General features: G+C 43.1%; 1 protein-coding gene across 12 annotated transcripts in view; it reads left to right on the top strand.

Moving 5' to 3' along the window:
* The window catches only part of vav2 (vav 2 guanine nucleotide exchange factor), a 211,242-nt gene that overhangs the window by 47,476 nt on the left and 150,324 nt on the right, over nucleotides 1-13,442 (top strand). For all 12 annotated transcript variants that reach the window (XM_056403330.1, XM_056403326.1, XM_056403329.1 and 9 more), the window contains exon 2: nucleotides 9,018-9,134. In XM_056403330.1, the coding sequence (XP_056259305.1) occupies nucleotides 9,018-9,134 (117 nt within the window). The remainder of the gene's footprint in view (nucleotides 1-9,017; nucleotides 9,135-13,442) is intronic.

Genomic DNA, 13,442 nt, shown 5'->3' with positions numbered 1-13,442 from the left:
AGAGTGGATAGAACCAGGAGGACTGTATTATGCAGCGAGATGTTTTTGCATCTCGGCCTGTGTTAGTCCTGGAGGAAAAGGTTTACGCAATAGGTGCAGTAAGAAAAAAAAATACACACATCTACAGCATCTGTCTGTGTTCAGGCTGATTCCTTGAGTCTGAAACGCAGTACAGCCGCCGCGGCATCCAGGTGGACAATCATGATGATGATGATGATGATATTTATTTTAGTCAGTTGTGAGAAACTGACGACCTCCCTTTGACAGTGGAAATGGAGATAAGAGCCGGTCATGCAAAGGTGAATCCTCTCTTGCACGAAACAAAGACACCAAAAAACAAAAGTAGAAATCTATTGCATGTAGATTTTACCACTTCAGAGGAAAGAGGCTTTATGAATTATTACTGGTCCACAGAGGAAGGAGAAAAGCAACATTAAAGGTCAGGGGAAATTGAAAAATCAGGTCAGGTAGAATTAAGATGATGATAGTGAATGTTTTTTATTCCTTTTGGTCTCAAACTCGATCTTGATTCCTCTCTTCATCTTGGCATCAAAAAACTCTCAAATCTGTCCTCCACTCTAAGCTTAGTACTGCGTCAAAAAGCCATCGAGCAGCATAAGCATCACACTGTGGTGAGAGTAAAGACAACACGTGAAGTTATTGTTTGTTATATCAGGACAAAACCTCAGAGATATACGATTTTGTTCTCAAGGAAGCTGCAAATCATACTTTTTATTGATATATTAACCAAACTATCTGGTGAGATGTTCAAATTTCGAAGTTTCCTGCATGCAAGATGCAGGAAGAAAATCCTGGAGAAATCTGACCGAGAGTCCTAGAGTCCAGTACAATGTCACACCGACACTGTTATCATGCTCATCTTTAGCAGGTATACTGTATGACCTGATGGTGACGCTTTAGAGAAAAAGTCAGGGGAGTTGATCATAAGGGCGGGCATGAATGTGTGTACAAAATTTCATGGTAATCCATCCAGTAGCTGTTCAGACATATCAGTCAAAGCCACACGTGTAAACCTCAGAGTGGAAAAGTCAAGGAATCAAGCAAAGTCAATAGGATTCATCCGCAGGGAGCCATGAAATTTGCGCCAGTCCGTCCAAATTATGTGGAGACATTTCTCAGGATAAGTGAAATCATTGACCTGCTGGAAAAAGTCAGGAGATTACCCAAGTCAGTAGGATTCATCCTCTGGGAACCATGAATGTCTGACCCTCCAGGCATATCAAGGTTTTTTATTTTATTTTATTATTTTTTTATGCCAGTACATGCAATAGTCATTGAGATATTTCCGTCTGGATCAAACTGGTGGTCCGACCGAAGCTGCTATCCATAAAGCCAATCTCTCTATACTGTATGTAGTATTAGTGTGAAAACAAAAACCAATGAAATCGGATAGAAGCGATTCATATACTATACTATACTATCTACTGGCTGGCATTTTAAAGCAACCTCATAAGTTGAAAAACTTGCCCCTTCTTCCCTTTTTTTCTCCATTATCCATGAGAGCAGATCTTTTTTGTTCCTAGCTGTGGCAGTTTCCGCTTCAGTAGCGAGAGGAAAGAGCAGTACCTTGAAGACATATCACTTCTCTTTCTTTTTCACCATTCTGTTTCACTCTCCCCCGCACAAAAGCTTTTCTTCCCCAGGACGGGGGTCTCCTTTTCTAGTTAGCGTCAGGTTCACTGCTCCTCTATTCTCACGAACGACCTATTATGTGTCCATGTTCCGAGCATGTTACTGATGGCATGCTACTGTAGGTCAGCTAATGCTTTCTTTTTCCCCATGCTGTGCGCTTCTTATCTCAGGCTTGCCCCCACACGCAATTAAGAGTGTGTTTTGATGAGTGGCCAGTGTAAAGGTGAAGGAGGGCTTGATTTAATTATGTAGTCACGCTCTACAATGTCGGTGACTTTCTCCCTCCAGAGTCTATGCTCTAAACTGAATGATCTTCTTTTGTAGTGGAGATTAACCTCACTAAAAACTGTACTTAGCCTGTTTAACTTCCACATTTGAACACGAGCCACGTGGGCCTCGCTAACGAAGCAGCTCTGCCTCGTCTGCTGAGGCTTGTACGAGATTTAAAACGGTGGTCAATCCGTGCCTCCTTACAGGCTTTTAGGGGTAATAGGATAAGATTAACACATTTGCATACTATTGCAATGCATTATTCATGCGGCGTCGACTTCTCTAATTTGCAGGAGCAGGGTCTTTCTCTCCGCTGACTTTAACATCTGGGTGACCTGGAAGCGGGGCAGGGGAGCCACAGCGCTCATTAATCCCCCCTGTGGGTGTCGCCCGGCACTTGCCACCTAAACATTTACCAACCTGATCGAGTGGGGTGTGCATGCGCAAAATATAAATGCTTCAATTTTTCATGTCGAGCTATTAATCCTCTGGTTATATTCAACTTAACAAATATATTTAGCAATGTTTTTCAAGTTTGTGGCCTTGGAACCATTTGCTAGTTTCCTATATTAATCAAAGCAGATATTGATTTTCAAATCTGAGAATTCAAAGATCACAGACACGGAAGTCTTTGAGCTTTGAAAAAGTATGTGGATTGATTTGTGTTGTATGTTTTGAATAGAAAAGATAAAACACGTCAGACTGAGAGACATGAGTGTTTGATCCACCTACGTTGTTATTGGTTTGCGCCTGTTGGTGACAAAGCTCAAGATTATAAATTGATCCATGTTCAATATCCACATCATGTGTAATTAATACTCTGATAAAGGCAACCATTAACATGTTCACGTTGTAACTTGCTACGCTGTTGTTTCCCCACTAAAACTCAATGCATTGATTTGGTATAATGTTGATCAGTGATCTAATAACAAGCTCAAGTTTTCCCTAAAGACTAAAGCTGCAACGATTATTTGATTCATCACTTAAAATTAATCGCCAACTATTTTGATAACTGATTAATCGTTTTAGTAATTTTTTCAAGCAGAAATGTCAAACGGTTTCTGGTTCCAGCTTTTCAGATGTGAGGATTTAAAGCTTTTCTTTGTCATAAATGAATGTGTACTGGATACCTGTGGATTTTGTACATTGGACATTGGAAATCTGAATACATCGTATTGGTCTTTAGTAAATTAAAACAGACATTTTTCACAATTTCATGACAGTGACCAAATGATTTATCCTTTTGTATTTTCAAGAAAAATAACTGGTTGATTAATCGATAAAGGAAATGACTGCGATCACTTAAAAGTGTCACAAATTTATTGTCATTTGTACAAAACATTTTGCATATGATGTTCAAAAAAGTACAGGATGCAGGTATTATCAACAGCCAGTTATTAACAAATAGTGACATGTAAGTTTAAAAAAAATAGTTTTCTGTACTGGGTAAAGTTAACCCACCATTGCTTTGGTAATAATGACCCAAATTGCCCCAGTTTAAGTCTTAATTAGAACAAATGGACTATTTCTGAACATTAACCCTTTAAATTGACTTTAAATGAAAATGAGAGTTTCGAGGATTTATAATGTGTCAGGCTGAGTTAATGGTGGGAACACGCCATATTTTCAAGGATTTAGTTGTACGGATTATCTTTCCATCAGGACTCATCTTATTGAAAATGACCTCAGTGACTGAAAAGACGAGTCTCTAATCTGTCAACGCATATGTGCATGTTAATATTACTTTTCTGAAGTTCGACAGAATGCAGGAATCCTTTAGGCGGGAGATTCATTACAAGAACAGATATTTTCCTTTCTTTATTTAGCAGACTAGTGTAATGGACATTTTCTGCACTTTAGCGTCGAGCATTTGGATGAGGTATATTTGGAAAGCTTGAGTGCTGATCACTGCCAGGCGTAAATCTCTCCTTACCAGAAAGCAATCAACACCCTCGGTTGTGGGATCATTAACCAAGCCCAACGTTTACGAGATCCATCATCACCTATACCTGGTGTGTGTGTGTGTGTGTGTGTGTGTGTGTGTGTGTGTGTGTGTGTGTGTGTGTGTGTGTGTGTGTGTGTGTGTGTGTGTGTGTGTGTGTGTGTGTGTGTGTGTGTGTGTGTGTGTGTGTGTGTGTGTGTGTGTGTGTGTGTGTGTGTGTGTGTGTGCGTGCGTGCGTGCGTGCGTGCGTGCGTGCGTGTGTGTGCAGACTGTCGGAAACAGCTCAGCCAGCCTTTTCTTGCCTTCCTATGAGCTCCTTGTTGCTGCTCTTCCACCTGCTGAGAGCTGCCTTCCTGTTGTTCTGAAGGTGCAGAATGATTCATGGCCCGAGACACAACATGACGGGAGTGTGTGTGTGTGTGTGTGTGTGTGTGTGTAAGAATGAATGTGTGGCTGCCTCACAGTTCCCAGACAGGCATCAGTCTCTTTCATTGAGTCCAATTGTCTGACTGGCTGTCTGAGTATCTGATCATCTCTCTGACTCACCTCAGTCTGCTGGATATAAACCTCTCCTCTCTCCTCCTCTCCTCTCCTCTCCTCTCCTGCCCCCTCTCCTCTCCTCCTCTCCTCTCCTCTCCTGCCCTCTCTCCTCCTCTCCTCTCCTCTCCTCTCCTCTCCTCTCCTGCCCTCTCTCCTCCTCTCCTTGTTTCTCCTCTCCTCTTCTCTATTCTTCTTGTTTCTCCTCTCCTCTCCTCTCCTGTCCTCTCCTCTCTCCTCTCCTCTCCTCTCCTCTCTCCTCTCCTCCGGAAACTTTTCAAGTTAAGCATCTTTTCTTTATCAGGAATCTTAACCTTACAGTTGACTGCTCTTCACTCATTCTGTCTGCTGGCCTTCCTTACTTTGCCTTTTGAGTCTGAAACTGTTTGGCCAGTGGACTAATGAAATCTGAAATGCTCTTACGTTGACAACAATGAGACTCTTTTCCTTTTCGTTATAATTTAATAAATGTTCGTAAATTAAAACGGCTTATTTCCCAAGGTAATGAAAGTGTTATCGCTGCTGTGGGAAATAAGATGAGCCAAATGCATGATACTGTATCTGCAACCTTATCTGCAGGCCCCGCCTTAGTACTTGTGACTGTGTCTGGACTCGCACAGATGTTTTGTTTGACCAGCTTTCTGCATTTCTTTGTCGTGCCCCCCCCCCGCCCACATAGTAGGAATATATCAGGAATCTGTGACACAGCTTCTTCGTCTCTGTTGTGTGGAACTGTCACCGCACACAAAGGTATTACTGTTTTGTTTTTCATTTGCATAACAGCTGTGAATCGATAGCAGGTAATTGATTCAGGAAACATGTTCCGATCAGATCAGTTCTTGTAGTTTTGTAACTGGTTCTTCTGGTTTCCCAGCCGTACGCACAGCTTCCTCCTCTTCTGCTATTTATCCTCCGTGGGTTGTGTTCTCTCCCAGCCCCCCCCCCCCCCCCCCCCCCGCTCCCCCCCATCCCCTTTTGACACCAAAGAGCTGCATTTTTTGGGAAAACAACCCACCTTCCCTCCTTCCTCAATCATCCATACCCCCATGTTTTCCCTGCACCCCATTTATTTTAATTTGCTGTTGTTCAGGTTTTAGGAGGATGCTCTAATTTGTTTCTCCTCAGATATCAGCATCTAGGAGTGTGTGCAGATAAGGGCCACCCTCCCAGAGGAATAATGCATTATTCCTCTGTGAGATGTAGCGTAGTGATATAGTACAAGGGCTTGTCAGGGATGTGACGGGTCTTTGTTACCCGACTCTTTCCTCTTTGCTGCTCCTCTCCTTCCTGCTTCCTTCCCTCCCTGCACTCTCTCCTCCTCCCAGCCTCCCCGACAACAAGTCTGCCTCTTTCAAGAGTTGTTTGCTCTTGACTGAGAAGTCAAAATCAGAGCTGTCGCTCCAGTGGAGCACACAAGCCACCTTGTAAAAAGTCTACTGCTGCACTACAGCTGAGACCACCTACAGGCAATCTCTCTTTACCTCCCCCATATCGCTCTCCCTTGTTCCTCAGCCACTTTTCTCTCTCTCTCTCTCTCTCTGTCTCTCTCTCTCCCTCTCTCTCTCTCTCTCTCTCTCTCTCTCTCTCTCTCTCTCTCTCTCTCTCTCTCTCTCTGTCTCTCTCTCTCTCCCCCCCCCCTCTCTCTGACCTTCTCTTTTCCTCTCTGCACCCCAAAGGGATCCGTTTTAATCTGTGAAAAACCTGATTTAGAACTCATGTTTACAGTGAAGGTTGGCTCTGATGCTCGATGCATTTACTTTCAGGAGTGAAAGCCTTGAAAAATGCAATTTTAAAAAGGCCAGTCAGAGTATTAAGTGAGCCACGATGACACAATGGTTGCATCAAATGGCAAACACTTGAAGCAAGTGGTCCGCACACGTGTGTGAGTGCTTACAACACGTAGCTTTTTCTTGTGTTTTTTTTTAGTCAAGGTGGGAAGATGTCTTTTATATAAAGCACTTGCACAACTGTTCAGTCATTTTTCTGTCACCTGACACAGGGAAAAAAGAAGATCCTTAGGCAACAGGTGCACAAAAAAACCAAGAAAAAAAAAAAACAGAACTAATAATGTAACTGCTAAAAGCGAACAAACACCTGCACGCTGTCTTCACTACCAATCAACGTTTATTGCAGTGTTTTAGCTGTAAAACCATATGTGGGAGCTAGTAGGTATATCTTTTTTTGTTGCTTGAAACAGCAATCGCAGGGATCTGGAGTAATGAAACTGATTAAAACTGTAATGATCCAATCTGCTGTTGTGAAAACGAAAAGTTTCATCTACGGCAAAAAAAAAAAAAACGGGTTGAAATGAGCTTTTTGAAGTCAGGCTGCAACTAATGATTATTGTTATAATCAGTTATAAAAGATTAATATTACAAAGAAATGGAAATTCACCAGTAACCGTTTGACATTTCCACTTGAAAAATAAAAAAGTCAGAACTTCATTTGAGAGTTTATTTTCTGTATATAAACGCATATACGAGGATTCTTTTAACCTTTTAAATTCTATCAGCATTGAAGTCAATTTAGCGCAGTTTATGTGTGCGAGATTGAACCCACAGCTCTGTGTAAAATGGAGGAGTAAATGTGCCCAGCCTCGAGTGTGTTGCAGGCCACAAGTGAGGTAATTTCAGATGTATGGTGCTGAGGGCAGCCTCAGCCTAAGGAGATGACCACAGTCTGTTTATTCCCAGATGCACTCACACTCCCCACTCCACGAGAAATAGTGTATTTTTTTTTTTTTTTTCCCATCAAGATCATAGCAGTTCTCCCTCTACCCCTACCCCGGCTCTCTTATCTCCAAACATACATTAGAATGTCAGACACATCTTCCCCCTCCTGATTTATATCTGCAGAGCTCTCTCTCTCTCTCTCTCTCTTTTTCCTCTCGTCTCCAAACCACTCCAGCAAATGTTACCTTTTCATATCTTGGCTTGGAAAATAAGCTTTTTTTTTTTTTTCTTCTTTTTTTTTTTGCCCATTGCACGTGAGGATCTGCAGACAGGATAACCTTCGCGGCTGAACTGCAAATGTCACTTCAGCGAGCTAACCAATCGCATTTCTTTTCGCTGGCCAGTGCGTCTCTCTTATGGGGCTCACACCCGTGACACCGGGAACCGAGCAGATGCGCAAGCATGAATGAGAATGAGTAAGCAGGGGCTCTCAGGTGTGGCCAGGAGGGGCCAAATAAAATACCACAAAATACCAGGAAAAGCGTATCAGATGATTTTTTTTTTTTTTTTTTTTTTAAGGTGGCGGTGACAGAGAGTGGATTCCTTATCCAACGCCTGAAAGCTAATGAGTGCAGAGGGCAGATGTGGATGAAAACACTGCGGCTCAAACTGCCCTGAGATTAAAATAAAGAGCAGAGGGAGAGGGGATGCTCTGCGGTGTGTTAGTCTACCGGAAGCTGTCATTTGCTAACACTCACGTGCAACCCGACGTTAAGTGCGACTTGCGCAGGCTGCCGGTTGTTTTACCATTTTGATGCAACAGCCCATTACAAGGGTGGAAGTGTGTTGTCAAAGCTTTCAGCAGAATAGGCAATCAAGCATTTTGTTCAACGCCGGCTCTCTCACTAGAGTCTCTTTTGTGTGTACACTCTGCTTCCGCGGCCATCAGTTCGTATCGCTCACGCTCCGAGAAATGAAAGGGCATATCTGAGCGGCATCTGGATTTGCATGCCAGGTAATGTGTTCTTCACACACAGAAAGATGGGGAGATGGGAGGCTGTTATGCTTATCATTAATATTTCAATACCCCTTTTGCAGTTATTGGTCTGCCCACCCCACCCACCCCCAACATCCCTGAAGGTTTTTCTGCATGATGGCATATTTTAGGGACCGGGACTATCAATATTCGTGACCAGGGTATTTTTATATGCGGTTTTGTTATGAGTATTTTTGGCTGCTGCAGGGTTCCTATTATATGAACCATCCCCCTCAACCCCCCTACAATATAGGCCACCATTCTCAAGTTCAAATCTATTTTATTGACAGCCTCTTACTTCACATTATCTGTATCTCCTCTTGTTCCATTTCCTGAGTAACTGATTTCAGATAAAAACCTTTTTCAAAGCTTTTATTGAATGCCAGAGCATCACTGGTTTTTCTTAAAGACCTTTCCATGGTCGTTTTTTTTTCTTGTCAGACTTGTGACCCTTGACCTTTTCAGTGTGAGGTCAGTGTCTCAATCCCGGGGGCAGGTCTTTGCCTGTGGGCTTGTCTGAGGACTCTTCCCTGGTGCGCTCTGATGTCAGGAGACAGGGGCTTCTCTGCGGCATCTCCTTATCTGAATGAGAGAGGCAGCCCATCGGCCTCAGCAGCAGCAATCAGCCTGCTCACCTTCTGGTGCTGAATAATCACTCATATATAGCAGGAAGGGATGATACGGGGAGCCTGCCAATCATGAAGCAGGAAATTAAATATTTGCCAAAAAAAAAAAAACTCAGTTGCATTGATAGGGAATATTAAAAATAAGGTGAGAACCTGGTGGAGCAGGGTAAATCCTCTGTTAGCTCTTCACTATCGCTGGAATTGTGTGCGCAAGATTCAGTTTGAACATGCATTTATGTTTGTTTTGGGTTTTTTTGACTCTCTCTCTCTGTCTTTTGTAGTTCCTGTGTCTGAAGAACATCCGGACGTTTCTCAAGGTGTGCCACGACAAGTTCGGCCTGCGCAACAGCGAGCTGTTCGACCCTTTTGACCTCTTCGACGTCAGGGACTTCGGCAAGGTGAGTGTGAAACGTCAGACGTGTGGGGGACGGCTGCTCCACTTTTCAGGCTACAAAAAAAAACTCTACACTTGAGCTGACACTGTGATCGGCTCTAAAAAAAAAAAAAAAAAAAAAAAAAAAAAAAAACAAAAACGGTGCTAACCGTTGGCTACATTCCAAATACAGTGGGAGCTCGGAGACATGATGCTGCTGGTGTGGCTGATAATATCGTTTCGGAGCTTGTGTGTCCTTTCTCTCTGTCGGATGAAAAGCTGAGATGTGCTTGTGTGGTATTTATACAGTTTGCCTTGATGTAGTTGTAGGATTTTTGTTTGACATTGAAATACATGGTCACCAGATGAAAGATACTCATCATATTTTTTTCAGGTACACTGCTTGTTTGGGATGGATGCTTACCCATGTTGTCCTCATTGTGATGTAAGGAGCGTGTGTGTGTGTGTGTGTGTGTGTGTGTGTGTGTGTGTGTGTGAAGTTGTTTTTGCATCTTTGTGCATGTGCTTGGGTTTAAAGGTGCTTCAAAGTCAAATCTGTCAGTTACATTAACTGCAGTACGCTCAGATGAGCATTCGGTGTAACGCTTCAGGGTCAGCGGTCTCATGTCAGCGAGTGAGCGGAGTTAAACTCAACTCAGCTGCTTTCTAACAGTCTGCTGCGAAGATACAGTGTGAATGTGTGTGTTGGCTCGGCGGTGAAGATGGCTGACTCACTCGCACGTCGTTGGAGCTATACGGGGAGGTGTTTTTATTGGATATTCAAGTGAATTTTTTGTATTTATTAAATCATGAGGCCACGGCCTCCCGGGACTTTTTAAATCTTTGTCCAGAGGGAGGTTGGCACACCTTGGGTAGTTTGCTCAGCCGGCTGCCTCTGTGGCCCAGACCTAACTGGTGGAAGATGGATGGATGAATGGAATTGCAGGTCTTTGGTTTTCCTCAAGGTTTATGGTTGTACATGTCAGATATACTGTATAATTAAAGTAAATAGTGTGCAACATATGAATTTACTGGCGTTTCAGCGTCAGTTCGAAATTGCTGCCAAACACAGTTAAAGAGGCGACAGGGTTGTGGCGTCTTTTCTTTTCAGGAGATTTAAAGCTCCTGGAAACAAAGTCATTTGATATGGGGGGGGGGATTGCCTGGTAACCCACAATCGGCAGACCCTGTTGGCCTCAGCTTCCGAAAGTGAATTGTTTCCCTCCACTTCCTAATCCCTATGACTGCTGTGTGATGTGTGTTTGTGCCGCAGCTAAAGACAGACGGGTGGGGGTGGGGAGGCGGGATAGGACGGTTAGCTTCTTTCTGAGCTCGTGGGCTGTTAAAAACAAGCAGCAGAGGGACAATATGACTCATTAAATTGATGATGACAGCTGATGCCATCGTGTCAGGATTGGTATTGGTGCTGAATGTTAACATTGTATCTTCAGTATTATTTGTACTCTGGCAGTGGGGAAGGTGGGGAAGGTGGGGGGTGGGGGGGATCACAATGTAGAGGTGAGATATGAATGAAACTGCATTACATCTCACTGTGATCGATTACAAAGAGGATGTGTTTGCGGAAAGTCATCTGCTCATTTATCTAATGTATCCAATCTAATTCAACGTATACACTCTTGCCTGCGTCGCGCTGAGAAGAAGGGAAGGACAGAGAAAGAAAAGATGAGAGAGAGAGAGAGAGAGACGGAGAGAGAGGAGAAAAAAAAAGAGACAAGGGCTCATTTGGCAGTTTGTAGATAAACCACAAGACGATGTCTGAGAGTCAATGAGCTCACAGTGAACGGTATTAAAATCCAGCAGCAGTCAGAATCAATCACATAGGCCCTCCATATGTCAATTTGGAAATTGCTTTTGTATGGTCTCACCGGTGGCGGGCTTGTCTCACCATTGATTTTCCATTAAGGCCAAACATCACATTATAATATATTGAACTGAGTAGATCCCTACTAATGTGACATACATTTAAATAGTGAGAATGCCTCATAAACTTAAGATAAAAAGGGGCCGGCTGTTCTATTCCTGCGCTCTCTCCTCTTTTGTTACTCTGACACAAAAGTTTCTTTGTGCGCACATCTGATAGCCAACAATGGGAATTCTTACTTCTGTCATATTTATCTTAGTTTGGAATCATTTATCTCTTCTTCTTTCTCATCATACAAAGAAATATGTAAAAATTCGAAGCAAAGTGAAGCAGCTTTGGAGTTAGTGCAAATTTTTTTGCAAACTGAGAGCTGTTTACAAACCCTTGTATCTTGTACAAGTATATACAGATCAAAATATTGTTCAGAGATGCAACTTTTACTTTCAGTAATATCTACATGTCAATTTTCTGTCACTTCTGTTTGCATATTCTGTCGAACATTTTAAGGAGGGAGGCTCAGGCCTCCCTCCGGCCCTGTAAGCACGAGCAGTAAGGATAGGGAATGAATGAATGAATAATCCGTGGTGGTAGGACTGCGAAATATATCCAAGTATATATTTGATACCATTAATGAGGAAGGAACTACTCTCATTAGCTTCTGAAACTCGTTTTCTTTCCACTGTTGTAACAGGCATCATGTCTTTCACTATTAAACATTAAGTTGCCCTCGCTGTGTCCCTGCTGCTTTTTTGAGCTTCCCCCCATCATATCAGGTAATGTCTGACACACTTTGGCTTTCTGTATACTCAGATGGGATTAGACGAATGTTTCCTTTTAAAGTGGATGTTTGCTGTGTTTCCCGTCTTTGTCGCCTGCTTATCTTGCAACGGATATGGCTGTGCTGTTTACCCAGCTTTAGAAATCTGAACCGTTCCCGAATCACCACTGTTGTGCGACCTCTATTTGCTACGATGTCGTCGTCCTGTGCGGCCGTCTGTCTCTCTTCACGACAGTTCCAAAAACATGTGTGTCTTTTTGCTTTGTTTTATTACTATAGCCTAACAGGGTGATTGTGCAGATGGTTAACCTAAGTGCGAGATACATTTATAGAAATTCACCCAACAGTTTGTTTTCATTATCGTGGGAATCGTTTTGAAAGATCGCTTATGGCCCAGCTTTTCCTAGTGGCAATCCTTAGTGTTAACAGTTTTGTTTTTCTTCAGATGGTTTTACATCTTGTAAAGAAGAAGAACAGGAGAAGAAAAAGAAGAAGCAGAGGAGATAGTTTTTAGTGTATGAAAAGGTTGAACTCTCAGTACGTACCTGGTGATACTGCTTTTTGAAGGATAGAGCCGAAAACCGTAGATTTTTAATCTCCTCTGAAGAGCGGCATTAAAAATGAGGGCTATGGGGAAAGGAGGGAATAGTGAGCTTCCCCTATAAACATTAATCAGCCCCTATCCACCATTCATAACTCTACCTTGGTTGCCAGGGGGCCCCAGAGTTCATCTCCCCTGGCCTCTGATCGCCATCTCTACCTCTAATGATGCCTTTTCCTGGGTCACAGGCGTATGGAGACTGGGGGGCCAACAGGGCCCGGTGCTGAATAGGAAAGAAAAAAAAAAGTAATTGCCCCTTCAAAACCTCCCCCTACCCTTTCCAGTGGGGATAGTATTGAAACAAATGGAGCGCATACCCTACTAGATGTCCTCTACTGATTTTTATTTTCATTACTTAACTCGTTTCAAAGCGGAATACACTTTTGCATCAAAACAGCGTGAGCCAGTGCTCCCCTGTTGTGTTTTCCTTTCGCAGAGGGAGGGTGGGGGGGGGGACTCGCTCTACTGTTTGGTCTCATGCACATATCAACACACTTCTTTGCACCCGAACCCATCCCCCATCATTAGAAATTCATTATGACATCATTAAACCAATGAAATACAGCTTATTACAGTAGACCCCGGAGAACGCTTTTATTTAAACACCTCCCTCCATCCGAACCCAACCGCCTCGTTTCCTTCTTCTCCAAACCTATTTTAATTAGCCACCAAAGGAACATTGCTGTCATTTAAATGAACATGGCAATCAGTTTATTTGGCTGTTGCCATGATTAGCATAATTAGCCTGCACCTGTTAGCCATCTATCAACAGTTTGGTAATTTTCCTTCTGCGACTGGAGAGAGTGGCGAAGGAAGGAAGCTTTCTGACGGATTCGCCGTCTTCATTAAAGGGAAAAAGCGTAATTTATTTTTGAAATGCAGACGGCGTCACTCGCAGCGCTTTCTGTCTCGTCTAAACAGCGTGGGAGAGACATGACCGGCTGGACTGTGAAGTGTCAGAGACATTCAGCTGAGGCTCATTGACTTGATAGTATAGTGTCAAGGTGAATGGCTTTTGTTTGTGCACTGCATTTGAATGGAAATTGGCCCCTGAATGCGGGCTCAGGTGTTC

The sequence above is a fragment of the Seriola aureovittata genome, chromosome 18, assembly GCF_021018895.1.
Source record: "Seriola aureovittata isolate HTS-2021-v1 ecotype China chromosome 18, ASM2101889v1, whole genome shotgun sequence".
NCBI classification, from domain to species: Eukaryota; Metazoa; Chordata; class Actinopteri; order Carangiformes; family Carangidae; genus Seriola; species Seriola aureovittata.
The sequence above is the reverse complement of the archived record's forward strand: the minus strand, read 5'-3'. Positions and strand labels throughout refer to the sequence as shown.